The sequence below is a fragment of the Nomascus leucogenys genome, chromosome 12 (assembly GCF_006542625.1).
Source record: "Nomascus leucogenys isolate Asia chromosome 12, Asia_NLE_v1, whole genome shotgun sequence".
Classification (NCBI taxonomy): domain Eukaryota; kingdom Metazoa; phylum Chordata; class Mammalia; order Primates; family Hylobatidae; genus Nomascus; species Nomascus leucogenys.
Window position 1 is genome coordinate 81088000 of NC_044392.1, and position 26017 is coordinate 81114016.

General features: G+C 46.6%; 1 protein-coding gene and 1 long non-coding RNA gene across 4 annotated transcripts in view; one reads left to right on the forward strand and one right to left on the reverse strand.

Moving 5' to 3' along the window:
• BCAR3 (BCAR3 adaptor protein, NSP family member) overlaps positions 1–26017 on the forward strand; it is a 121017-nt gene that overhangs the window by 72754 nt on the left and 22246 nt on the right. For 2 of the 3 annotated variants that reach the window (XM_030825030.1, XM_003260061.3), the window contains 3 exons: positions 17051–17179; positions 20010–20452; positions 25352–25455. In XM_030825030.1, the coding sequence (XP_030680890.1) occupies positions 17051–17179; positions 20010–20452; positions 25352–25455 (676 nt within the window). Of the gene's footprint in view, positions 1–17050; positions 17180–20009; positions 20453–24321; positions 24513–25351; positions 25456–26017 lie in introns of those variants that run through there. The other variant, XM_012500539.2, reaches the window with a different exon arrangement.
• LOC105738418 lies at positions 9434–17476 on the reverse strand. The gene is made up of 4 exons (XR_001114233.2): positions 16936–17476; positions 15006–15082; positions 10479–10549; positions 9434–10307 (listed from the first exon to the last, which is right to left on the reverse strand). It is a non-coding gene; the product is annotated as an uncharacterized LOC105738418 (long non-coding RNA).

Sequence of the window (26017 nt, forward strand, 5' to 3'; positions counted from 1 at the left end):
AGACGCGAATTACCTTGCAAGGGCAGAAAAGCCACCTTTCTGAAAGAGCGCAGATAGAGAGGTCGGGGTGTGGTGCCTGTGGATAGTTGGAATCAGTAAGTCTCAGCTAACCAGGCCTTAAGTCCAGTGGCCATGGTCTTGTCAATGAGCAGCCACAGAAGGCAGGGATGTTAGGCATGTGCTTTCCTAGACTTCTGTCCGACTGTCTTTGCAGCCAGGAAGTGCTATGTAGTATTGTTTCTTTTTTGTTTTCCTTTAAAGTCATTTCCCCTGCCCTGAATAAAATATTTGGAGCCTCTTGGAATCCACGGTACAGCCTGAGGAGTCACATCTGCCCATCCTAGAGCGCTGGGCCCCTGGAACTTGGTTTCACGTGAAACTGTCTTTCTGTGGCGGTGCATATGTGTGGTGGAGCAGAGGCCCTGCTCATCTTCCCTGTGGCTGGTCATTTGGTCTGTCTGCTACGGTGACAGCTTGGGGACTGGTGACACATCCCAGCATTGACAATGGCCTGAGTTGCCTTTGTCAGTGGGGCAGATGCAGCATCAGCACGAGTTGCGCAAGGTGGAAGGAGCCTCGCAGGAAATGTCTTTCCAAGTAACTCAGCCCCTCCTCGTGGTGGCTGCTAGTTGCTCACTTATCTCTCCAGCTCTCCAAAAAGAAAGGACAGTGTAGCTTTTTGAAAGAGGCTTAAATGCATTCCATTGGCATCTGGTTGGGTGGGATCTGGTTTCAATATCAGGAGAAAGACATGCTTGACAGAGGCTGTGTCCCAGGACCCGGTTCCCTAGCAGACCCTGGAGCTGGGATCCTGGCCAAGAACTTGTTTTTGTTGGAGAGACCTAAGTGGGAAGCAGAGACGGGATTGGGATCTTGGGAAAATTCTGTTAGTGGATTCAGCACCTCCAGGACTGCAGAGGGATGGGCCATGCTAAACACTGGGGAGGACGCTGGAGGCTTGGTGTGCTCCGACCACAAAGGTCTCTCCGCACAGCCTGCGCGAGAGGTCAGCAGTGCACAGGGGACCCAGGCCTGTTGCCGGGTTTAAAGATGTTGTCAATGATAGCTTGGGGGTCTTTTAGCTCATGAGTATCTTGGGTATCCCCAGGAACAGCAGAGACTCAGCCTGTCCTGGTTGGGAAGGAAAGGAGAGCCTCAGGAGGTTGGACACCATCTCTGGCCTCAGCTGTATTTCCAGTGTGTGTCCACAGTGCCAGGAGCTACTGTTGGAATCTGGCTCTGGCCATGAGAATGTTATGGCCTATTTTTCTTTCTAGCTCATGGAAGTGCTATGTTTCATGTCTTTTAGGTCTTGTGGAGAAGAACTCTCCCCAGTGTCTACTCTAGATATGTGTGTGCTTTTACAAAAATAGTTATGTACAAAGGACTGATTAGTAAAATCTGGATTCTCAGTAAGATGGGATTTGAGGAACTATCCATCCAGCCTCTGACTCAGAAGCCATTGATTCATCGCCCTTCCCCAGCCTACCCCTAGCATGTGCACTGAGGGCCTACCAGGAGGGGGAAGACAGAGGTGAACATTCCGCCCGAAGGAGCTCTGCTGTGTCTGGTGGGCGGATGGAGATACAAGCAGCTTACGCTGCGCTTTGTGGTGGGTGCAAAGGCAGGAAGGATGCACAGCCTATTGTGAGATCCAGGAAGAGGTCTTTAACCCAGCCCTGGATCGGGGGACTTCCTGAAGGAGAAGTCATAGGGACAAAAGGCACAGGAGAGGAAAAGAGCTTCCTATACGGGAGCTTCAGGCTGAAGCTGAGGAGTGGAAGGAGATGAGCCCATAGAGGTGGTTGGGGAACAGAGCATGCTGGGCCTTTTTTTTTTTTTTTTTTTTTTTTTTAAAGGGCAGTGGGGACCCAGCAAGTGGCTTGGATGCGGAGTGAGTGAGAGCTTGGGGGTTGGACTCTATGTGTAGGATGAGTTTGAGGAGCAGCAGCAGCATCCCCCTAACTCATGCCTGTGTCCTCCCTGGGCCCCTGAAGCCTCCCATCTGTCCTGCTTGTCCTAGCTCAGCTCACCCTAATTTTCCTCCCTCCACCTTCTCTTCAGGCCTTGTCCTTCTAACACTCACAACGAGATCGTGTTTCCTCTTAGCTTAGAAACATGCTGTGGTCTTTCCCATGTTAAAAACCCTCCTCATTTCCATGCTGTCGTTCCTGGTCCCCATCTTCCCCTACCCCGAAGCTGGTTAACACAGTGTTTTTAAAATTATTGATCCGGGGCTGCATGCACAGGTTTGTACATGGATATATTGCGTAGTGGTGGGATTTGAGCTTCCAATGTACTCACTACCCAAATAATGAACGTTGTACCAATGGGTAATTTGTCAGCTCCTCACTCCCTATCCCTCCTCCCCTCTTTTGGAGTCCCCAGTGTCTATTATGTCCCTCTGTATATCATACATGCATAAACTCTCACTTATAAGTTAACACAGTCTTTACTCCCTCCCTTTCCATCGGCCACTCAGCCCCCTTTATGCCACCAGTGACCTGCACATTGCCAAGTACAGCGGATGCTGTCCAATTCTGATATGATTGGAACTCTCTGCAGCACTTGACAATGTTGACCATTTCTTCCTGAAATCTGCTCTCTCAACCTCCAGGACACTGCATTCTGTTTGTTCTCCTGCATCCTTCCTGTCCAGTCCTACTGTCTTCCTGGGTTTCTCTTTCTAGTCTGCCTCTGAAAAGCCTCCCCCAGCCCTCTTCTCATGCTGTATCCCATCTCTTTGGTGAAAGCTGGGATAGAATACCCCTCTATACTGAGGACTCCCAAGCCGTAGTTCTCCAGATAGGCTCTCCAGTCAACCTATGTCCATAGCACCTGGACCCCATGGCCCGGTAAGTGACTCCATCCAGACGGCCCAGCAGACCTTAGTTCTACATCTTCTTCCACAAACCCACTATGCCCTCGTGCGTTTTTATTGGATGTTGGTGGCTCAGTCATCTTTCTGGAATGCCCATGCCCCTTCCTCCTATTCATTTTCCACATGTAATTAATGAGTACGTCTTCATGATATTACCTTCTAAACATCACTCTCACCTGTCTCTTCCTTTCTGTCCCTACCACCACCCTGTCTTCTTGTGAGGTGTAAACATTCTTGCTCACTGTTTAGCCCACAGGAATGCTGTATGAACTCATGAGATCTGAGTTGTATTGGGTTGAGTATCTTGTGTCTTTAAGTCCAGTTTCTGGTTCTCTGTTTCTTTGCATGACATGTAGGATGTTTGTTGTTTGCATTTTTTAAAATGCTTGTTAAATGAGATATGTGGGTATCTAGTGCTTTGAGCTCCTCTAGAAGGAATATACCTTTAAAGTGACCTGTGAGTTGTATATTAAAAGTGGTGCAGTTGATGTCTGGCCAAAACCCATCTTGTGGTGAATCATTTTGTTTTACTGCAAGCCTGCTGCGTACTCAGCACTGACATATGATGCACTTCATCCCAGAGCAGAGTTCTAAGAGGGTTGTTAGTCATGGTACTATTTTGGAGAGAGAGAATTTGAAAGTCATTTGTTCTACACCCCACGCTGGAAGGCTGTCTGAATCTTTGGCTTTTCCTCCGTGTGTTTGGCATATCTTGTTTTTCCTTCCAATTACATCTTTGGGTGTCTTTCAACTACAGTGCATTTTGTTGATTCAGTACTCTCCTTTTCCTAATTCATCTCATTCATTCAAGGTGAATTAAGAAACGAGAGTGTTTGAATTAAGTTGATTTTGATTTGCTGACATTCTTATTGAAGAGCAAATAGGACATCTGATTTGATTAATAGCTGTGTTCCAGTTCATTCATAATTTGCATTAAGATGTTGAATTAACAAGATTGAATTACCAGTGGTGAGGATTTCTGGCTTTGATCTTCTAGCATTTTGAACTCTGATCAGCCGGTTTTCAAACTCTTTTATTAGGGTCTGCCTTAGCCAGGGCAGTCTCTGTTCTTTTCATTCTTTGAAGATGTTAACAAAGCACTACTATTACTGACTGTAATCTTGCTGCAGAACTCAGCGATTAATATTTCACTTGCATTGTTTCATTTAACCCAAGTGCCAGCCCTGTGAAAGCGAGAGAAGTATTATTCAAAGTTGCTCGAGGACATGGTTAAAGGGAGCAAAGTGGTTTAGATGGGGTTTTCATAGGTTGGACTGGTGTTTAGCTTTTATCAAAGCCCTTCATTTCTCTGGTGCAATAATGATTAAGTGCACCCAGTGACCTTCGGCCTTCCTCTTAAGTGTGGCACATCCGACTTCTCACTAGGAGGAATGAGAATGCAGGCCTGCGTCGTGGGGTGATTTGGATGTCTGGTCCTCTGTGGGCTGCTCCAGGAAGTCATCATCTAAATTTGATCTAGACGGAAGGTACCCACCAGGGCTTTCAGCAGGGCAAGATGTTAAGAAATGGCCTATTGGAAATCTCATTGTGTTTCGGTTTATCTATTAACGAAAAGGTGAGACCCCCTTGGAGCTGAGCTTTGAGTGAGGCTATAGGTAAATGATGCTTATCAAGGGGTAAGAAACATGATGGGCAAACTCACTGGGGTCAAGAAGGGGTGGAGGGAAACATTACACTGCAGTCAGTACATTGAGCAGTTTCACCAGTGTGTGGGTGATCTTAGTGAAGAAAAGAAGCCACATTTGTTGGCATTGTACGTGCTATATTCTGTCAAGCTTAGAATTCTACCCGAAGTTTTCAGACCAAAATCAGTGAGAAATAATTTTCAGTTCCTTGGTGTTCTATCAAAATAAGACTGAGCTTCAAAAGCAACAGCTTCATGATCTGGCAGGATGGGAATGTGTGCAAGAGACCTTGCCCAGAGAATGACTGTGGATCAAAGGTAACAGGGGTTTAACATCAAAGGAGGCACGGGCACATATCACAATGATTCTAATATAATTAGTTTGGCATGTAGGATTCAGTTACTGCTGCCTGCTTACAGAGTGCTCTGCTCTAAGACTTCAGTCTGCACAAATTAAAATTAAATTAGTCTTTTTAGTTTGCACACATGGATAACAGAAATTTAATGGGAATTTCTCAGAACTTTGATAAGCAAGGGGTTCTACAGATATCCTCTTCATATTTACTATTCATGATTTCTGAACCTCTTTTGATAAGAGATTGATTAGGTTTGATAATGAATAAAAGGAAATCTCTTAGATTTGGGGTCTCTGGGGGTTTTGATGGTATTTTCTTGTCTGCACTAGGGTCTGATTGCCCTTGTATCCTCACTCATCTGTGAAAAGGAAAATCATATACAGTAGGAAAATGAAGCATCTTAATTTAACAGCAAATTGCAAATCAGTTTTTAATGGCACTAAAGCGAGCATTTGGTCTACAGTGTGATAAATGATAGAGATCTAACTATAAAATGGAAAAATGGCATCAAAACCCATCTGCAGAATCTTTGCTGAAAGGGAGATTCTTTCTAGGATTTGGAAGAGATAAATTTGTTTCATCAAGGTGCTTAAACGTTAACATCAAACTAATTGAAGTGTTTCAGAATGCTAAAACTTATTGAAATTTTTATGGAATCTCTGCTGCCAATTTCTTTGTCAGAAGGGGCCAGAAACCCTTACTGACCCCAGATAAGATAGATGTTTATTGCTGTGCATTCTCTTCAAATGCTTTGTCTCCTCAAAAAGGCTGTGACTGCTGCAGGGCATGGAGTCCTCCTTCCATCACAGCTGCGGCTGCCTCAGATCTAGCCAGGGAGGCAGAGTAGCACGGCGGGCACGCAGTAAGTCCTTGGGTTTCATTTAAGGCACAGTGTTCCAGTGACTGTCAAACTCTTGATTGAAAATGGAACCCCTGACTGTTTCTGCAGAACTTTAGCCAACAGGGTGAAGGATGCATGGATTAGGAAGCTGTCTGCAAAGGTTGCTTCACTGAGCTTTAATGAGAGAATTTGAAGGAGTTGGCTCATAGCAAGGGGCCCAGTGAGGCCAGAGGTCCTCATCTGCCAAGAGCCCAACACCTAAAAGGCAGAGAAGTCTCAGTGACACACTCAGGGACCCTCCCTGCTGGCCCATCGAGTGCCTTTGCATGAATTAGAGTAAGACACCCTTTCCTCAGGATACTTTATTGCCATCTGTCAGGCAGCTGTTGTAATCAATATACAGATCCACGACAGCTGTGTACAAGTGGCACCTCCTTAGCTATGGTTCTGGCCACGTCCTGGACCACTGGCCAGGCCACCATGTGCCCACTGGGCTGGGTCAGGCAAAGATGCCCAATTGCCCATGTTCACATTTGGTTTTGTTTACCCAATAGGAATATAAAATATGAATTTTTTTTCTCTTTGAACTTTTTTATTTGTAAAGTTAATTATTTAAGTAAATGCTTTGGCTTTAATCACAGTTATTAGCATAAGAAACTATTTTTCTAGCCTAGTATCCCAGTGGGAAAAGTAGGATTGGCGAATTCAAACCTCTCTTCATTTATCTTTGGATTATAATAAAATAAAGTATTTTTAGGTAAACCACAAAACCAGCAAGTGTCAGTAAAAGGTGAAACAGAACCAATCTACTAATTATTTCATTACAAGGCTTTAGGATTGCCACAAGTGCCATTCCTGTTCTTTCTGTTCTACTTTAGATGAAAACACCCAAGGGCTTGTACTAGAAGTAACTGGTCTTCAAACTTGTAGAGAACTGGATTTTTATTTTTCAGCTTCGGGCAGGGTTTAGAGTGGTGAAAATAATTGGGGTTTATTCATTCTTTGGGTTCATGATCAATTTATGCAGGTTTTCAATTGTAAAAATACCAATTGGGTCTTTAAAAGTCCTTTATATACTTCAGAATTTGGTTGTAAACTTGGCTTGAAATTCAACACAAGGCAGGGATTCAAAAGGGCTGAGTTTCTGAATTCTCTGAAGAACTTCATTTTGGGGTGGATTTACTTGTAAGACGATGCCAGATGTAGCAGCCTTCTTCAGAGGAAGGGTTTAGACTGCTTTGTGTAGTGGTTTTTGAAAGTGTGCTTTTTGGGGATTCAGTTTCTTTACATGTTTACAACATTATTGGGGGCAGTGATGATGCAGGCCTCAAGTCATCACAGGGATTCCGAGTTCAGTGGATTTGAGATGTGGGTCTGTCTTTTTGGACCCCCAGCTTGGGCCACCTGGTACAGTTCACAGCCCATCCCCCGTGGGGTTTCCCACCCTGAGCTCATTGGAAGACACCAGCCTTGCTTAGAAATTAGACCAATGGCCAGGTATGGTGGTGGAGGCCTGTAGTCCTGGCTACCTGGGAGGCTGAGGCAGGAGGATCACTTGAGCTATGAATGCGCCACTGCACTCCAGCCTGGGAGACAGAGCAAGACCCTGTCTCAAAAAAAATGAAAAAGAAATTAGACCAATGTTAACATGGAAGATGCAGAACTCCAGTCAGACTTATAATTTTGTTTGTAATCAAAATTTCTGGATAGGATTTCTAGAAAATCCCAACCTGTGGAGTTGTTTCATACAATTTGATAAGAGGCCTGGACTGTTGTGGACTTCTGCCTCGAGCTAATAAACTGTTCCAAAGCTGAAGAAAGGAGGCTTTTGTTTGAGAACGCTGATAGCATTCCGGGTGTTGGAGCCTGACACTCCCAACTAGGATAGAATAGCCCAGCAGCTTGCTAGCTTGCTCCTTCTCCAGCCTCCTCTCCCTTCTCCTCCCCACCTCCTCTTTTTATGCACACATTCCCTTCCTCTTATTTTTCTTTATTCAACCAAGTTAATTGCCAGGCTTGATCATGGAATAAATGAATGACTAGAAAATCATCTGAGTTTCTAAAATTCAACAAAAAATTTCTCAACAACTAAGTGTCCAAGAAGACAGAATCTACATACAAGGACCTCTTAGCCTTGTGCAAACACAAAACTGTCTTGCACTCGCATGCTGGGCTGTGTCACCTGTGTACTTGTGGATATGTGAGCCACCTGGCGCTAATACATATACTTGTTAATAGTGAGATATAGGCATACAAAGTGCTTGCCACCAAGTGACAGTATGCCTGCTTACTCACCCTGCATCTATAGAACCATTGAGTCCTACTCAAAACCCCAGGAACTGTTGACTTTGAACTGAAATAAACGAATAAACAAACCTGTGCCTAAGTAGAGATCAGTTTTCCAACTTGTAGCTTTTTTATTCCATTAGAACTAAATTATCAAGGGCCAGATATCTCTAAAACTTCTGATGGATTTTGTAATTTTTTTCTTTACTTGTTTAGTGAAGTAGTTCCATTTTGTTGCTAAAAGCCATCTTTGAAAGAGGGTTCAAATTCCGCATTGTGTCAAGCGAGCATCCATGTGCCAGGTATAGTGCCAGATGCTTTACATGCATCAGGTCCTATAGTCCTGTGAGGTGGGAATTATTATCCCCACTCCCTATGCATACAGAAACAAGCTCAGAAGTATAGAGATGTGCCCAAGGTCACTTGTTCTTGACCAGCCTCCAAGCTCTCTCCTCTCCTCCACACCCAGTGTGACAAGGAACCTGCTAGGCAGAGGGCAAGCAAGTGAGCATGGTTCCAGCCAGTCACTGTCTACTGGGCACTCGCTGTGTGCCAGGCACTGGGCCAGGCTCTGGGAGCCAAAGGCAAATAAGGCATGGTCTCTGCTTGGCCTTCAAGGTCCCCGCCTGCCTTGTCCGACTTTTCCCTGGCTGCTCCCCAGTTCCCATCCTGGACTCCTGCCAGGCTGTGCACCTCTACAGATGTGTCACTGTCTGCTGGACCCCAAGACAAAGGCATGGAAGCAGGACGTGAGGGATGTTATGTTCAGGGAGCCGTGGAAGGTCCCTGCAATTGGGCCCTGCATCAGAACATGTTGGCAAGTTAGCTTGTGGCCAGGTGGAAAAGGTCATTACCTGCCTTATGAAGGAGGCTTTGGGCTTTATCTGGAGGTCACTGTGAGCCCTTGGGAGCATAAGCAATATTTCCTCAGGCCTTGGCAGCCAACAGCCCCAAATAATGTCCTGAAAACTTTAATGCCTCAACTCTGCTGACTCCTGGAACCCACTTCATAATGGCAGGACCCTTGCCCATCTCCCCTGCCAGTCATGCTTCTGACAATTATTTCTGGGGGCCCACAGGGATGCTTCCTGTTTGCATCCACAGCTCTCTCATGATCTGGGCCTCCTAGCAAATTCAGAGCCGAATCCCAGTGTGTCTGCAAGTTCAGTATATGTCAGGGGCCATGGGTCAGCTCCTTGGGGCAACAGGGAATGGTGCTTAAAGCTCAGGATTCTGGAGGAACAGGGCAGGACTGGAATCTCTGCCCCCAGGGACCAGGCCCGAACCCTGGCATGAATGAAAACTAAATAGTAGAAGCTCATTGATTCTGTGTATATGTGTGTGTGGTGGGAGGGGAGTTGAAAGAGACTGTGGCTGTCACGTCAGCCTTAGCTGGAGCACCCTTGGACTAAAATCTCTGAACTTAGGGGCAATATGACAAGGTTAGTGGTATTGTAGGTGGCAGGTTGTAGCACTAGAGATGGGAGGTAGGGAAACTGTCAGGAGGCTATTGCAGAAGTTCTAGGAGAAAAGAACAGTAATCTAAACAGTGGGGGTTCGAATGGGGATAGGTAAAAGAATCAGGAATTTCTTAACCAATGGAAGCTAATTCTGAGGGTTTTAGTTCAGGTAATGGGGACAGAAGAGATGCCAGTGGCTGGGGAAAAGGGCGAAGATCAGGCTTTGCAGAGGGGATGAGTTCATTTTATCCATATTGACATCTGAGCTCTAATGCGGATTCCAGTAAATATCCCTACCAGGCACCGACCCTAAGGGCTGGAGATGGAGATCTGGGCATTGTCAGCACATTTCAAAAGACTCTGACCTGTGCCTCCAGCCCTGGCCCCATCCAGCCCATTGCTCTCACTGCAGCCCGATTGATCTCTCTAAAAGTATCTTTTTGTATACCTGTTGCCTTCCTGGGCAAAGATTTTCCGTGACTCTGACTTTCTGGAGTGTGAAGATCTAAACCCTCAGCCACCAATGTTGGGCTGCCCTCAGCCATTCCCTGCGTTTCTGGATCAGGACTGCTTTGGTCACAAGTGACAGGGATTCCACTCATACTAGCCTAGGTCACAAGAGGAGTTTGCTGGCTGATATAATCAGCTGGGGCTTAGGGATGTGCATGCTAGGGGTCACTTTCCATCTCTTGCTCCTCTTCTCTTTGCCTGCTGGTTTGATTCTCTCAGCACTTTGTTCCACCTGGCAGGAAACAAGGGGGTGAGGCAACTTCCATGCTTCAAGTCTCATGATGTTTTCACTGGAGTGGGATAGAGTATCTTCTTCACTCAGTTCCATCTAGAAAAATCCCAGGAAGAACTCTGATTGGACCAACTTGGTACAGGCGCCCTTCCTGGGCCAACTAGCCACGGTCAGGAAGGTGGGGTCAGAACCACATGCTTGGAGTGAAGATGTGGCTCTCCTAGGGGGTGGCGGGGTTGCTGGATGTATATAAAATACATAACATACCATTGTTGTGCCTTCGCATACTTTAGCCCTCTCCTAGCCAGAACCTTCCAACCAAGGCCAGCTCTTTTTGGCTTCAAAAGACAAAAGGAAATGTCCCTTAGCTCAAATGTCCCAAATACTCTTCCTATCCCTGTCCTTAAGTTTTATCCTCACGGTCCAACCCTGATTCTCCAGACTTCTGTCCTCCTCCCATCTCCATGAAGCTGTTTCCAGGACACTCCTGGTCACAGTGACTTTTCTCATTTTTCCACAGGGAAAAGCAAAGGACAAAGAGGTGGGGTAACTTGCCCCGGCTGCCAAGCTGGGAGGGACAGGGAGCAGATGGCAGGACAAGCAGTATGTTTCTAGAGCTTGGGGTGTGTTAAACTGTTCTTTGTGTGTCATCTTCCAAGGAGACTGTGCCTTCCTTGAGGGCAGGGACCAGCGCATCCATCCCCCACCGGCAGCCAGATAGATGCTGGCAACTGTTTGGTCATGACAATGGATGGCCATGGCCTCTGCAGCCTCTTTCCACCCTCGGTTCCTAGGCCTGGGGATAGAGTCTTTCCTGCCGATTTGCACCATTTAAAATCCTGTGGGAACTAGGAAGCCTTTCTTACAGGCAGGGATAGAGTAAAATAATTATTAATTATAATGCAGATGCCACCTTTTTGAAATTCTGCTGTCTCCTACATGCGAATGAGTGTCCCCAGCCTCCTCTGGGGGTTTCTGACAGATCGCCCAAGTGCACTCCTCCCCCTCCCATCTTCAGAACTCAAATCTCCTGTGCCTCCAGGGTCCATTGTTTTGCCTGATTTGAAATGCAGGCTCCGATGCTCACGCAGGAGACCCCGAGCTCCATTCCTCCCGTGCCAGAATGGCTTTTCTTCTTGGAGAGCTGCTGAAATGTGGGTTTCTGCATCAATCGAGGTTCCCAGCACGTCCGCGGACCTGGCTCTGTGCCTCCAGAATGTGTTTTCCAATCATCTCCTGGGCCCTGGCTATTCCAGCCTGTCAAGACTGGACTTGCCGGGGCCATGTGGGGCTGCAGAGATGTGCTTTCCAGATTTGCAGTGATATTTATGATTTCTTGGAGCCAGCCCCAGCAAGCTAGGACCAGCCTCCTCCGTGTAACCGAGCGGAGGTGCTGGGCCAGGCGGGCAGTGAGTGAGGATTGAAGAAACCCGTGGCAGGCAGCCTCCAGGCACTCGGCAGGCTCCAGGCTGCTTTCCTTAACTGCTTCCCTCCCAGACACCTGCCTCCCTCAGCCTCCTGCATCAGACCTTGAACATGAAGTCTGCTTATTTTATAGAAACAGATTAGTAGCATCCTGATATGAGTCTGTTATGACAATTAACAGTGCTTGACTACATGCCAGGGATGTGCTTTCCAGATGTTGACCCATTTAATCCTTATTAACATCTCATGACGTATTATCATGCCCATTTTGTAGACGAGGAGCCTGAGGCTCTACAGAGTTAATGTCACCTGCCTGAGGCCACACAGCAGGTGCGTGGCACAGTGGCCTGTGGATTGAGGTGGCTCTTAAACACCTTGCTGTAACACTTTTTGGTATCAGGGCTATTAAAATGCTGGGGATAGGAAAGATGTAGCTAGACTCAGATTTTCATGAAAAGCATCAATTATAGTAACATTAATTTTCTAACTATCCTGCAATTTGGTTGGACAAGAGGGGGCCTCATCCACCCCCTACATTTGCCCTGTTTGTCAATTTACCTACATCTCATCTCAGACCCCAGTGCTAATGACTGGGACAGACATGAACATTTCGAAGTGGGGCCATGTGAGTGGGTAACCATGTACAGTAGTTACTAACTCTCCCTCCCTTCTTTTCTTTCTTTCTTGCTGAAGGTATACTTATTATTTATGTACATAGTACCTTTTCTTACTCTCCCTGTCCCTCTAAAAGGACTACTCAAATTTCTTGAAGCACAAGATATGAGCCCTGCCTGCATGTTTGTCTCATTGTGGTCTCATCATGGTTGTGGATGGATTTGGTCCCTGGAATGAAGCTGGCAAGACCTGTGGGCACAATGTTCTTGATCCAAAGCCCAGCAGCATCCCTTCCTCTGGAGGCTGAGCCCACAGCTGCTGTGTGGGGTGAGCTCAGGATGGCTGGAGCCTCTGCTGAGGCAGCGAAAACCAGCTTTGTCTCTCTGACTCCTCCTCTGCTGCCACCTCCTTCCCCTCAAGACAAAACGCTAGAAAAACAAGGAATCAGATGCCTTCTAGGAATGAGGCTCAAACTCAAGGGCAAATGTTAGACAATTTGATCTTGGAGAGAAAGTTGTGTTACTAGATAATGTGATCATTATTAACGTTTATTGCATTTATGTGAGCGAATGATTATTCACAAGTTGTCTTGCTCTCTCTGCCTGGCAGTTAAAGAAAACGTGTAGTCCAGAGGACCAGAGTCCTGCATTCACACTCAGTGTCAGCTTTCTAAGAGAACACAGCCATGTTACTCATTCTGGGTGCCACAATGCCTGCTGTCCCTTGCTGACATAGGGATTGAGGATGATTTGAGTCCAGCCTGTCTTTAAAGCACATTGAGTTCAGAAGATGTCTACAAATGTGAGAGAGCTGGAAAGGAGCTAGGAGAAAAGGCTGTGGGAACTGGGTGGCTTTGAACAATGTCCTTGTGTCTTCTTTATTTTCCCAAGATTGGAAACAGTTGGAATGCCTAGGACCTGACACCTTATTCTCTGTCTTCTCATGCATCGTTCTGGGCTATGCAAATAATAACAATGCATGTGAATATTATGTGAGTGAATACAGTACTAATCTCTTCTGCCCTTGCCTTAGAAAGGTAGTCTAAGGAAGGGCAGGAGGATTCTTAGGGCATTCGTAGAATAAATTAAGTTAGATCTATTAGAGGACACAGATAGCCACACAGAGGGGATGAAACCTTTGCTGAAGGCAGAGGCTCTGTTGTGTTACCTTAAATTGCTAGAATTTGCTTCACAGACAAGTCCCAAAAACTAGCCTATGCCATGAATAAAATGGTTGCATTCCAGGGAAAAATTCAAATTCTTCCCATATGGCAGCAGAAAAGCGAAAGGATACACTGTCACCAGTAATTCAGGTTGTATATGGGAAGCCTACAGAATTCTGCCAAATGTTGCAGACATGCATGACCGGTGCTATGAAGCAGGAATCTCGTTTCTGGTCCCCAAGAAGCACAGATATCAATCACAATGTTCTCAGAAATACAGATGGATACATTTTGCCACAGTTTGTTATGTGGTCACTTCTCACTAACCTGTGGGGTTTACAGTCCATCAAAGTACTTATCTATAGTGGCAAAATCACAGTTGGGGAGATCAAGATCTCATAAAATACAGGCAGCTGGGAAAAATAATTGCATTAATATATGTGACAAAGGTAGTAGTGAAAGTTCTAGAAGGTTTCCATTCCCAAAATAACCACTGTGTAATCATGAGGTGGCCATATGGGGTGATCCTTTTGAATCGCTTTCTTCAGTTGTCTGGGAGACATTGTCCATATCATCTGCTAAGGCAGAGGCTCCCAGCAGCAAACCTGGCTCTCTGCAGTGTATTTGAGCCAGCCCTCCCTGGCTGGACATGGAAAACCTTTTGCAATTGCTTGTTCACTCTGGGTCTCCCTCTCTCCCTCCTTCCTTCTCATTTTCCTCCCTCTCTCTTTCCCTCCTTCCCTTTTAAAATACAAGTCTAGGCAGTTGTGTAACCTTCAAACTTTTCATAAATTACGCAAGAGCTTAAGGGCATAGTTTTTGAAGTCTGGTCTTTCATCCCAAATTATTTGAGAGCATCAATCTTAATATCTTCATTTATCTCTCTCTAGGTACTTTCCTGTAATACCCTACCTCTTATAGTACCCTGTAGGATCCCCTCTCTGGAGTCAATAGGGGGAAAGAGCAATAATTTAGGATTTTCCTGTTCTTCTCTTAGGAATTAGGACAGAAGTAACAAGATAGCTGATTTTGTATTTTTTTGTAACCAGTTTAAAAGCATTATCTCAAAACCTGGAATAAAAGATTGATGCACATAAAGTGCTAAAAAGAATAATAACCCTTGCTGTTATGAGCAGGGCTGAGAAAGAAGCCGGGGAGAGGGAGAGGTGGCTGAGTGTTAGGGCATCAGGGAGAAAGGAAAATGCAAAGATAAATATGGAAATAGCTTCTTGGATATAAGCAAATAAATTTTCAACAAAGAACTGTGCAAGACCTGCTGTATGTTTTCAGATCTCCACATTTTCAGAGGTCAGACCAAGAAGGGGGCCCAAGGTGCAGCACAAGGGATTTAGGCTAAGCCTGCAGACTGCCTGTCAGGGTGACTCAATGGGGGTCAGGTCACAATATGGGTTAGGATTTAGTTCAGCCACCAGTGACGGGAACACCCACAAATCAGGCTTCCATAAGGTAGATCACCTAGAAGATCTGGAGGCTGGAGGTCCAGGGCTGGTGTGTTGGCCCCACAGTCATCAGGGACCCAGCCTCAATCAGACCTTCCACCCAGCCATTCCTTGGTGTGGCTCCCCACTCACCGTCCAGAATGGTGTTGAGGCTCCAGCCATCACATCTCAGCTTCTTGGTCAGAACTGAGTCCTGTGGCCACATCTCCCTCAAAGAGACAGAGATTGAGGAATGTGGTCTTTTGGCTGAATGGCAGCATGCCCAGCGAAAACAGGGCTTCAGATGACTTGAGAGTGAAAGGGAGAATCTCCATAACTAAGCAAAGTCAGCAGCTTTTCTCATCCTGGGGTATTTGTTTACTAATACCCAGTGCCTGATGTTTTCAGGCATTGCTCAAGGGCGGTAGGGAAAAAGTAGATGGATTTCTGTTTTCATGAAACTTACAGTCTAGTGGGAGGCAAGACAGACAATAAATGAACAATAAAGTGTGGCCGGGTTGACAACCTGCATTCCACACTCAAGCTGTCTTCAGATGAAGCTGTACAATATTAATGATGGGAGCGGACGGTGTCAAACATCACCATCTAAAGCCTGCAGGCACCCTGGACAGCCAGCGTCAGCATCTCTTTGATGCAAATTCCATCCTTCAGACACTCCCAAGTGAATGTCTGCCCAGTGAGAAGAGAAGGAGGGAGAAATAAACAAGTAGTAAGCCAGAGCCCCATCTAAAAATCAGCCCCCGAGTTACTCTTCAGCTGGCGCTCCTCATGGGCCAAGGTGCAAAGAAACACTAGAGGTTAAGAATCTAGCCCTAAAATTCCAGGGCTTTTGTTGTTGTTGTTGTTGTTGTTGTTGTTTGGTGGAAAAGGATTTGGAGCTATTTCTTTGCTGAGGTGCAAAGTAGTGTAATAGGCCGGGCATGGTGGCTCACACCTGTAATCCCAGCACTTTAAGAGGCTGAGGTGGGTGGATCGCTTGAGCCCAGGAGTTTGAGACCAGCCTGGGCAACCTGGCAAAACCCTATCTCTAAAAAAAAATTACAAAAATTAGCCAGGCATGGTGACACGTGCCTGTTGTAGTCCTAGCTACCAGGGAGGCTGAGGTGGGAGGATCGCTTGAGCCCAGGAGGCCAAGGCTACAGTGAGCTGAGATTGCACCACTGTGCTCTAGCACAGTGAGACTCTGTCTCAAAAAAAAATAAAATAAATAAACATTTTTAAAAAGTAGTGTGATAAGTAATAATTTTGTGGCTCCCATGGGGGTTTGAAGGGCAAGCTGGGAAACTTGGGAAAACCACAGGGACACAGTCTTTTTCTGCTCATGGGACCTTCAGCAAGCGGTTCCTGGTCAGCAAGCCTGGTCTTGCTGGGAACTGGGCAGGTTTCCAGGTTCAGTTCACAAGTTGTAAGTGGGCATGGTTCTAAATTAAACCTGGAGCCACTGCTGTCCACCCAGCACTCACTGCCATGGCCACTGTGCAATGCCACAGACCAGTGATTCTCAGACATCTGAGGTGAAAGACCAGGGTTGTCTTTTTAAATTTGTTTCAGTTTCCTATCTGTCATAAAAATGAAATATTAGAAATGTGAAATAAAGACATAGACTTCTGTTCTTAGACTCAAAAGACATAAAATTGTTCTGTCCATTTGCCCTAAAAGTTTCTAAAGACTGACTCAATTCCTGAACATGAGTTTACCAACAGCAAAGAAGTCAGGGCCATCGCTACCAGCCCAAGGACTGTGCTTTGGGCCTCGCTGCCCAGAGGCCCAGGATGTAAGGCCAGAAGGGAACAGCTGCCCTCCCCACACTATGTCAGGACAGTCCTGAAGGAGAATGAGGAAGCTCCCTGCTGGGAAGAGAGCAGGCTGGGCCTCTGTGTCTTGCTGTCTGTACATCTCTCTGGCCCTTCCTGCCCAGCTGCTTGAGTAGACTGGTAAAAGGAACCTCTTGGTGGACTCTCCTACCATAGTCCTCAAGAGCAGGTGAAAATTTTATTACATGGTTGCGGCTGGAGAAACGAAAGGTCACAGCTCTTTGTAATCATTATCCAGGCTCCCCTACCTGAACACAGGCCTTAGCATAACTGGTTGGATTAGTGAAGCAGGCGGTCACCTCCAGCTGGCATGGCCTGGTGTGGCCTGGGCAGGGGGAGCTCATGGTTGACTCTGTGTTGCAGTTCTCCAAGGAGAGGCACATCATGGACAGGACCCCCGAGAAGCTGAAGAAGGAGCTGGAGGAGGAGTTGCTGCTGAGCAGCGAGGACCTGCGCAGCCATGCCTGGTACCACGGCCGCATCCCCCGACAGGTACCTGGTCTTGTCCCTTCCAGCGCACACACGGCTGCTCTCAGGCAATGTACAGATTGATGACCTGCACGGTCCCACTCTGAGGCCACATGGGAGGAAGCTCCTGTGTAACCAAAAACAAATACTCTAAAAATGACTTCATTTAGACCCTTCTCTAAGGAGACCTTGGGAAGAGCTGAGGTCCAGAACCCAAAGCACACATCCACATGTTCAGGAAGTGAAGGGACAGCCAGCGCTCCTGAGGTCTGCAAGCACAGAGTTGTGGGAGGCAGCAGCCACAGGGCCAGTAACCGGAAGAACTAGGAGGGCGGGCTGTGGCCCAGGTAATTGAACTCTTGGCCAGCTGCCAGCAGCCTCAGACCATTTGCAGCCCCTCCTTCTCAAGGCAGTGGCTTAGCTTCGGGAGGAGAGAGGGCGGGTGGCCCAGACCAACAAGGCTGCCTCTGCCTCATTGAGCTGGCAGTTATTCACACTCTCCATTGCTTCCCTACTGGATCCTGTGACCCAGAGGTGGGGGAGAAAGGGAATTAAACCCATGACCACAGACTCGTGGCCCAGAATATACTGTGATCGTCATTTGGGTGATTGCCATGAATAATGTTTTTTCATTTAATATTGTAAAAATTGAAAAATAGAGTAAGTCTGCAGAATTGAGGCATAGAATTTCCCTTGGGTTTTTATTGTAAACCTGATCTGGCCAATCATTAACCAAGGATAACATGACAGGAAATGTGTGGACAAGGGCTGGGGGAAGGGCATCGTGTCGTAAGTTTTTTTTTTTTTTTTTTTTTTTTTCTTTTTTTTGAGACAGAGTCTTACTCTATCGCCCAGGCTGGAGTGCAATAGCACGATCTCAGCTCACTGCAACCTCTACCTCCTGGGTTCAAGCGATTCTCCTGCCTCAGCCTCTCCAGTAGCTGGGATTACAGGTGTCCACCCCCACGCCCTGCTAATTTTTATATTTTTAGTAGAGACGGGGTTTCACCATGTTGGCCAGGCTGGTCTCGAACTCCTGACCTCAAGTGATCCACCCACCTCGGCCTCCCAAAGTGCTGGGATTACAGGCATGAGTCACTGTGCCCGGGCTTTTTTTTTTTTTTTTTTTTTTTTTTTTTAATGTAGTAGATTTCTTGGCACAATCAAATAAATTATTATTATTCTGACATTGTAGAAAACACAGATAGCAAAAAGAAGGAAATTAAATTCTTATCCATAATTCTCCTCATAATTCTCCTGGGGATAACCACGATGAATACTTTTGTGTACATACATCCTCCCGGGCTTTTTGAAAACTATGAGATTGTACTGCATATACTTTTTTGGTAGCCCATTCTACTCACTTACTATGTCCTGGGAATTTTCACCCACTGTAGAATATTCTTCTGCACCAGCTACATTGTATGTCTGTCCATGGTATGCATACACCACAATTTATTGGACACGTAGGGTGTTTCTAATACTCTGACCAACATCCTTTAAGATTGCTGTGTTCATACCTACAATTATTTTCACAGGCTCAATTCTAAGAAATGCAATTTCTATGTGAAAACATTTTTAAGGCAAAGATGCAATTTTAAAGTAACCATGGTAGCCTACTATTTTGACCTAACAGAAGTATACTGTTGATTGAATGTTGGAATGTCCCAGAATAATTGCCAGAATTATAAAACTGATACTGTCACCACCGTCCGTCTCATCATGGTCATTAAATTTGTTTACTACTTGCATGAGTATTAATTTTCAGTGATAAATCGTTCCAAACTGGATAACTGAACACTATAACCATAACCATAATAACGAGTTATTGCTAACATTTTAGCCCCTTAAATCTTTGTAGCCATTCTGTAGGTAATATTATCATTTGTGTTTTTCAGATGATGTAAGTGAGCCACAAGGAGATTATGTAATTTGTCCAGAGTCATACAGCTGAGCTAGGATGCAAACCCAGGTGGTCAGGCTACAGGAACAGCCAGGCTGCACCGCATTATAAATTCTCCAGTTGCTATAAGCAGCAGCATCATGCTAGTTAACTATTTTTGAGCATCCAGTGTGTTCCAGCGCTTGCATATGTTATGTATAAAAATACATAACCCCCATAGTAACTAAGATGAGGGACCCCAGCCTGACTTTGTTCCAGGCCTTCTAGCCAATAATTGCTGTGTCCAGAATCCATACCCCAGTCCTGCATGCGGACTCCTCCTCCCCATTGGCCAGGCCTGGAGAGGGGCATCTTAGGAGAGGGCCCCTAGGACAACTTCTAGACACCAACAAATACCTTCTTTCTCCTCACTCTACTTGTTGGGGAGGGAAAATCAGGCCTGCCAGGCACACATTTTCTCATTTCTTATTTCCTGTTGCATTACATCATTCAGGTCTGTATAAACGTCATGTTCTTGTGACACCTCCCCAACCACCCTATTTTACTGGCCAGCCCTCATCCCCTCCCCGGCACTTCCTGCCTCCTTTCCTGGTTTACTTTTTCCCTGACCTTACAGCTGACGTCCCATAGCCATTAGTTATTTATCCTCACTAAAACAGAAGCTCCCCACCAAAAACAGGAGCTCCGTGCGGTGGGCTCTTGTGTGCCACTGTCACCACTGCATCCCCTGAGCCTGCAGTGGTGCTTGGCACGAGTAGGTGGTCAGTGAATAGTTCTTGAATGAATGATTGGATCTTCTATGAATTTGATCTTTGAAAAACTAAAGAGCTGACCCAAGAAGAGACATAGTAGCATTGTCTTCTGTTGGCCCAGAGAACTGGGTAGCCATAAGCTTTTAGAAGGAATGTGAATTTGCCTTTCCTACTCCTCACTCACCTTTTTGTCCCAAAGGTGTCTGAAAACCTTGTGCAGCGAGATGGCGACTTCCTAGTTCGTGACTCTTTGTCCAGCCCTGGGAACTTTGTCCTGACCTGTCAGTGGAAGAACCTCGCTCAGCATTTCAAAATCAACCGGACAGTTCTGCGACTCAGCGAGGCCTACAGCCGCGTGCAGTACCAGTTCGAGATGGAGAGCTTCGACTCCATCCCCGGTCTGGTGCGCTGCTACGTGGGCAACCGCCGGCCCATCTCCCAACAGAGTGGCGCCATCATCTTCCAGCCCATCAACAGGACGGTGCCCCTGCGGTGCCTGGAGGAGCGTTATGGCACCTCCCCAGGCCAGGCCCGGGAGGGCAGCCTCACCGAGGGAAGGCCGGATGTGGCCAAGAGGCTGAGCCTCACCATGGGTGGCGTCCAGGCCCGAGAGCAGAATTTGCCCAGGGGAAACCTCCTCAGGTAGGTCAGGGCCTCCTCTGCAGGACTATGAGGGGCACCAGGGGTGCCCAAGGTTAGTTAGGCAGATGAAGAATTCATCATGGAACAAAGAAATAAAAGATGTTAATAGGAATGCCGACTGTTCGCGGAATAGCTGTCACGAGGCAGTGAATGATTAGCTCCCAGCTGAGCAGTGCCAGCAATGAATGGTGCAGGAGCTGAGGAAGAATTTGTCGGGGGGGGGGCGCTGATGGGGAGACCTTGTGAAGGGGGTAAACTTAGGCTGGTCTGACGGCTGGGGGAAATTTGGACAGATGCTGCAAAGGGCGGGGGGTGTTCCGGGTGGGAGGCACAGCATGGGCATAAGTGTGGGGACAGAAAATGGTATGAAGAGCTTGGAGTGAATGTGCTGGTGGGGCTGCAATAAAGGGTCTGTGCAAGGGACCCGTGGCAGTGGGCTTAGGGAGGTAGCCCCAGCTAGATCGAGGGGACCTTAATGCCAGGTGCAGGGCTTTAAGGGAGCTGCACAGACTCAGCATAGTGAACACAGTGTCCTAAGAATAGAAATGGACAGCGATGTACTGGGGGCGAGGAGTGAGACAGGAAAGGAAACCCAGTTAGTGAGTCATGGAGGGCCCGGGCTGCAGGAGTGGAGTGCAGGGAGAGTCAAGAGATGTAGGAGCCTGGCCTCCCAGGATTCTTCTTCACGTGGTAGAGTCAGAGGAGGGCACATTGGAGACCACAGGAGTGACCAGGAGGGAGGGGACTTTGGAGGATAAAACACACTTTTTCATCTGAGCTGGAAGACTATGGGCTTGTTGAGTGCTACAGTGCTACAGTCCAGCAGCAGTTTGGAGGTCCAGGAGGGGAGTTAGGGCTGAAAACTTAAATTAGGGCTTGGTCCACCTGGAAAGGGTGGTTCACTTGGTGAGAACAGATGAGATATCTAAGATAGGAGAAGCAGAGAGCATGGGGTCTGTAGTCTGAATCTCAGGGAATGGGGGAAGAGAAGGATTCAGGGCACTTTGTGGAAAATCAGGGCTTCAAAACCTCACTGATTCTAAGCACCCAGCTGTCAAATGTCAGCGACGGTGGCCTGCATTTGTATAGGGCCCGTCTTTCACGGAGCTCAGAGTCTTTGTGCATATTATCTAAAAGCACTGGGAAAGGAAAGGAGGGAAAAGGCAGGCGCTGGGGACATAGATCCAGTCCAGCCCCTCAGTCACACAGCAGCCCTGACCCAGCTCCCAGCTTCTAATCTTATACACGTAAACCAACATATTTTATTCTACTCACTGGTTTTTTTTGTTTTTTTTTTTTTTTTTTTGGTCCATGAGGAAATGTCATAAACTGTCATTTCTATACTGCAAAACTTTGGGAGGAAAATACAGGACTGTGTGTGGAATGCAGATGACAGCTGTGTGCTGCCTGGAGCCTCCGGCACATGCTAGTCAGCATCTAGCTGGGGACCCAGTAGCCAGGCACAAATGCCGGCTCCAACTGAGCAACTGTTCAACCATGGGAAAGCGACTTGACCTTCCTGGGCCTCACCTTCTTCATCTGGAAAGATGGAGCTTTTGAGGTGTACGTGATTTAATATATGCAAAGTGCTCAGAACAGTGCAGGCACATAGGAGGTGCTAGGGAAGTGCTCATGATAATTATTATCCGGAGGGGAGTAGAATGTCAGACTCAGACCCAGCACAGTGGCTCACAACTGTAATCCCAGCACTTTGGGAGGCTAAGGTGGGCAGACTGCCTGAGCTCTGGAGTTCGAGACCAGCTTGGGCAACATGGCATAACCCCATCTCTACAAAAATGAAAATTAATAAAAGGAGCTCAAACCACTCTATAGGAAAAAATCTAATAATCTGATTTTAAAAATGGGCAAAAGATTTGCTCTTTTGAGAAATGAGTATTTCTCAAAAGAAGACATACAAATGGGCTGGGCACGGTGGCTCACACCTGTAATCCCAACACTTTGGAAGGCCAAGGTAGGTGGATCACCTGAGGTCAGGAGTTCAAGACCAACCTGGCCAACATGGTGAAACCCTGTCTCTACTAAAAATGCAAAAATTAACCAGGCATGGTGGTACACGCCTGTAGTCCCAGTTACTAGGGAGCCTAAGGCAGGAGAATTGCTTGAACCCAGAAGGCAGTGAGCCGAGATCATGCCACTGCAGTGGCAAACAGGCATATGAAAAGGTGCTCAACATGATTGGTCATCAGAGAAATGCAAATCAAAACTATAATGGATATCACCTTACCCCAGTTAAAAAGGCCTATATCCAAAAGACAGGTAATAACAAATCTTGGTGAGGATTGTGGAGAAAAGGGAACCCTCCTACACTGTTGATGGGAATGTAAATTAGTACAACCACTATGGAGAACAGTTTGGAGGTTCCTCAGAAAACTAAAAATGGAGCTACTATATGATCCAGCAAACCCACTGCCTGAGTATATACCCAGAAGAGTGGAACTCAGAATATCAAAGAGATACCTGCACCATGTTTGTTGCAGCACTGTTTACAATAGCTCAGATTTGGAAGCAGCCTAAGTGTCCATCAACAGCTGAATAGATAAAGGAAATGTGTGTATACACAGTGGAGTACTATTCAGCCATAAAAAGAATGAGATCCTGTCATTTGCAACCACATGGATGGAATTGGAGATCATTATGTTAAGTGAAATAAGCCAGACACAGAAAGACAAATGTTCTCACTTATCTGTGGGATCAAAAAGTCAAAACAATTGAATTCTTGGACACAGTAGAAGGATGGTTAGCAGAGCCTGGGAAAGGTAGTAGTGGGTGGGGAGTGTGGGATGGGAGGGAGGTGGGGATGGTTAATGGGTACAAAAAATTTAGAAAGAATGAATAAGACTTATTTGATAACACAATAGGGTGACTACAGTCAAAACAACTTAATTATATATTTTAAAATAAAGAGTGTAATTGGATTGTTTGTAACTCAAAGGACAAATGCTTGAAGGCATGGATACCCCATTCTCCATGATAAGCTTATTTCACATTGCATGCCTGTATCAAAATATCTCATGTACCCCATAAATATATATACCTACTATGTATCCACAGAATTTTTTAAACATAAAAATTGGCTGGGCATGGTGGTGTGTACCTGTGGTCCCAGCTACTCGAGAGGCTGAGGTGGGAGGATTGCTTGAGCCTGGGAGGTTGAAGCTGCAGTGAGCCATGACCATGCCACTGCACTCCAGCCTGGGCAACAGAGCAAGAGCCTGTCTCAAAACAAACAAAAAAACTCGGGGCAATTGCAAGGAGGGAGGCAAGACCTGATATTTAGAAATCCTCCTTTTCATAGTAATAGGATTGGACTTGAGATCCCTTACAGTGTTAGAAGGGGTACCTTTTCTTCTGTTTCCTTTGGTAGGGATAGGCTGCTGAATGGTTGAAGCAGGGAATTAATGTCATGCTGAATGTTGAAGCAGGGAATTAATGTCATGTGCAGAGTGGGAGTGTATTTGGCAAGATAACAGACCCACTGCTGTGGGGAAGTCCTTCTAGTTGGCCCTGAATGATCCTGGTTTTAAAAACTTTTTAAGATAAGAAATGAAAAAAAGACTAAGAACGTTTCTAAGTCAACAAGTCAGGCCTAATAGAGCCACTTTTCTGTTTGCCCTTTGGAATGCAGATCCTCCTAGAACTTGTCACCACTTTGTACAGGCAGCACGCCCAGAAATGTCTCAGTGGGAGGAGGGGAAAAGATGGCTCATGGCCTGCTGCCCTGCCCCAGTGTCCTTCAGTGGCTCCCTTATGCAGCTCTGGCCAGGTGCCACCTGCCCTGACGTTGGGACTGCTAGTTGGCTGGCTGGTGGCCTGCCCTGGGCAAAGGTGTGTGCTCACAGGCAGGTTGCATTCCACGCTCTGCTGTTCTGGCCCCTGGAGTCCAGCCGCAGTGGTCACTGCTTAAATATCACTTCTCGGGAGTCATTTCCTTTTGTAATTTGCCCTCGGTCTTGTCTTATCTTCGAAAGGTTGCTGGAATTTCTCTGTTCCTCGGAGTTTGGGGGTTTTTTGATTTGTTTTTTCTTTGGTGCTTGTAAAGGTAGGAAAGAACTTCGTGATTTTGTAACATAAGAATGTTTTATGCTTATGGGAAGGCCAATTAAAGTTCTTAACATCTTGGCTGGTGCAGTGCCTCCGTCTCTAGCTAGGGAGATTCTGGTGCTTGGTGCTGGAGAAATTCCCAATCTGAATTGGAAAGGGACAGAAGGAATAACAGCGAGTGTGTTGAAAGTTACCTTCCACCTTTTCCTTGTGTGGTTACGCACTGTGCCTCCCAACTGCTGCTTGGTGACCATGCCGGTGCCTTTTCCCAGCTCATCAGGAGAAGGCTGTGTGGGGGTCCCCCCAGAGTAGCCAGGAGGTTGGGGATGGCAGCCTCCCCAGGCAGTCCTGCAGGTTATTTGGGGGATGCTGAGATTTGCACCAAAATGGAAGTTTCCCCACAGCTTCCTTCCTAACTGCAACACTATGGGGCATGTGGAAAATGCATATTAGGCAAGCCATTCCCTCTGGGCCTGTAAGTAATTTTAGGCTCTGTTAAAAGTACACATTCCAGCTCATCAGATTCTCCCGGGAGTATCGTAAAACTTTTACCCTACTCTGTTCAACGGGATGGAACGGCCCAAAGGAGGCATCCTAGGACTCAGCTGCATTGGTCATGGGGACAGGGGGATGGAGCACACAACACAGTCATCTGTTAATCGCCCCATCAGTAATTTGTTTCCCAGCGGACATCCCTTTACTTTTAGGGTATGCTGTAACACTCTCGTTCTGAGCAGTTTTCTTTTTCTTTTTTTTTTTAAGTTCCCATGGCATTGCCCAAAGGTTTTATTTTACACTTTAGTAACATGTTTCCGTCCTATCTGTCTTTTACTTCAGAAACAAAGAAAAGAGTGGTAGCCAGCCAGCCTGCCTGGATCACATGCAGGACAGAAGAGCCTTGTCCCTCAAAGCCCACCAGTCAGAGAGCTACCTGCCGATTGGTATGTTTCGGGGAATTTTCAGGGAGAACGTCAGTGTGACCCTGGTTTCCTTCAGACTGTTATCCTGCCCCATTCGAAAACGACACAAGGCCTCAGGCCTGCAGCCTGGAGGGGAATGGGTTTGCAGAATTATATCCGGCGGCGAAGCACTGAGCTAGACACCGTATGCCAGCTTTTAGGCCTCGTAGCAAGCCTTCAGGGTAGGCATGATTATTGCCATTTCACAGCTGAGGCAACTGAGGCACAGATAGGTTAAGTAACTTGTCCAGAATCACCCAGCATTTGAGCCCAGGTTTTCTGATTCAAGCTCATTTGAAAACTGGTGGTCTTCATGACAAATGAGCCTACTCCCTTTTCCCAGGTGGGTGGGTGGATCCTGGGGCTCTTGGCAGAACAGCTGTCCAGGCCAACTCCCCTTCCTCTCCATTCTGTTTTCAAGGCCGGAAGAGTGATAAGGTATGGGGTGTGGGGAGACCTACTAAGCAGTGACATTAGTAGGACGGGGGGTTGTTTTCATTATTTTCATAACTGACTTTCCCTGGGACTGCAAAGGGATTTTCCT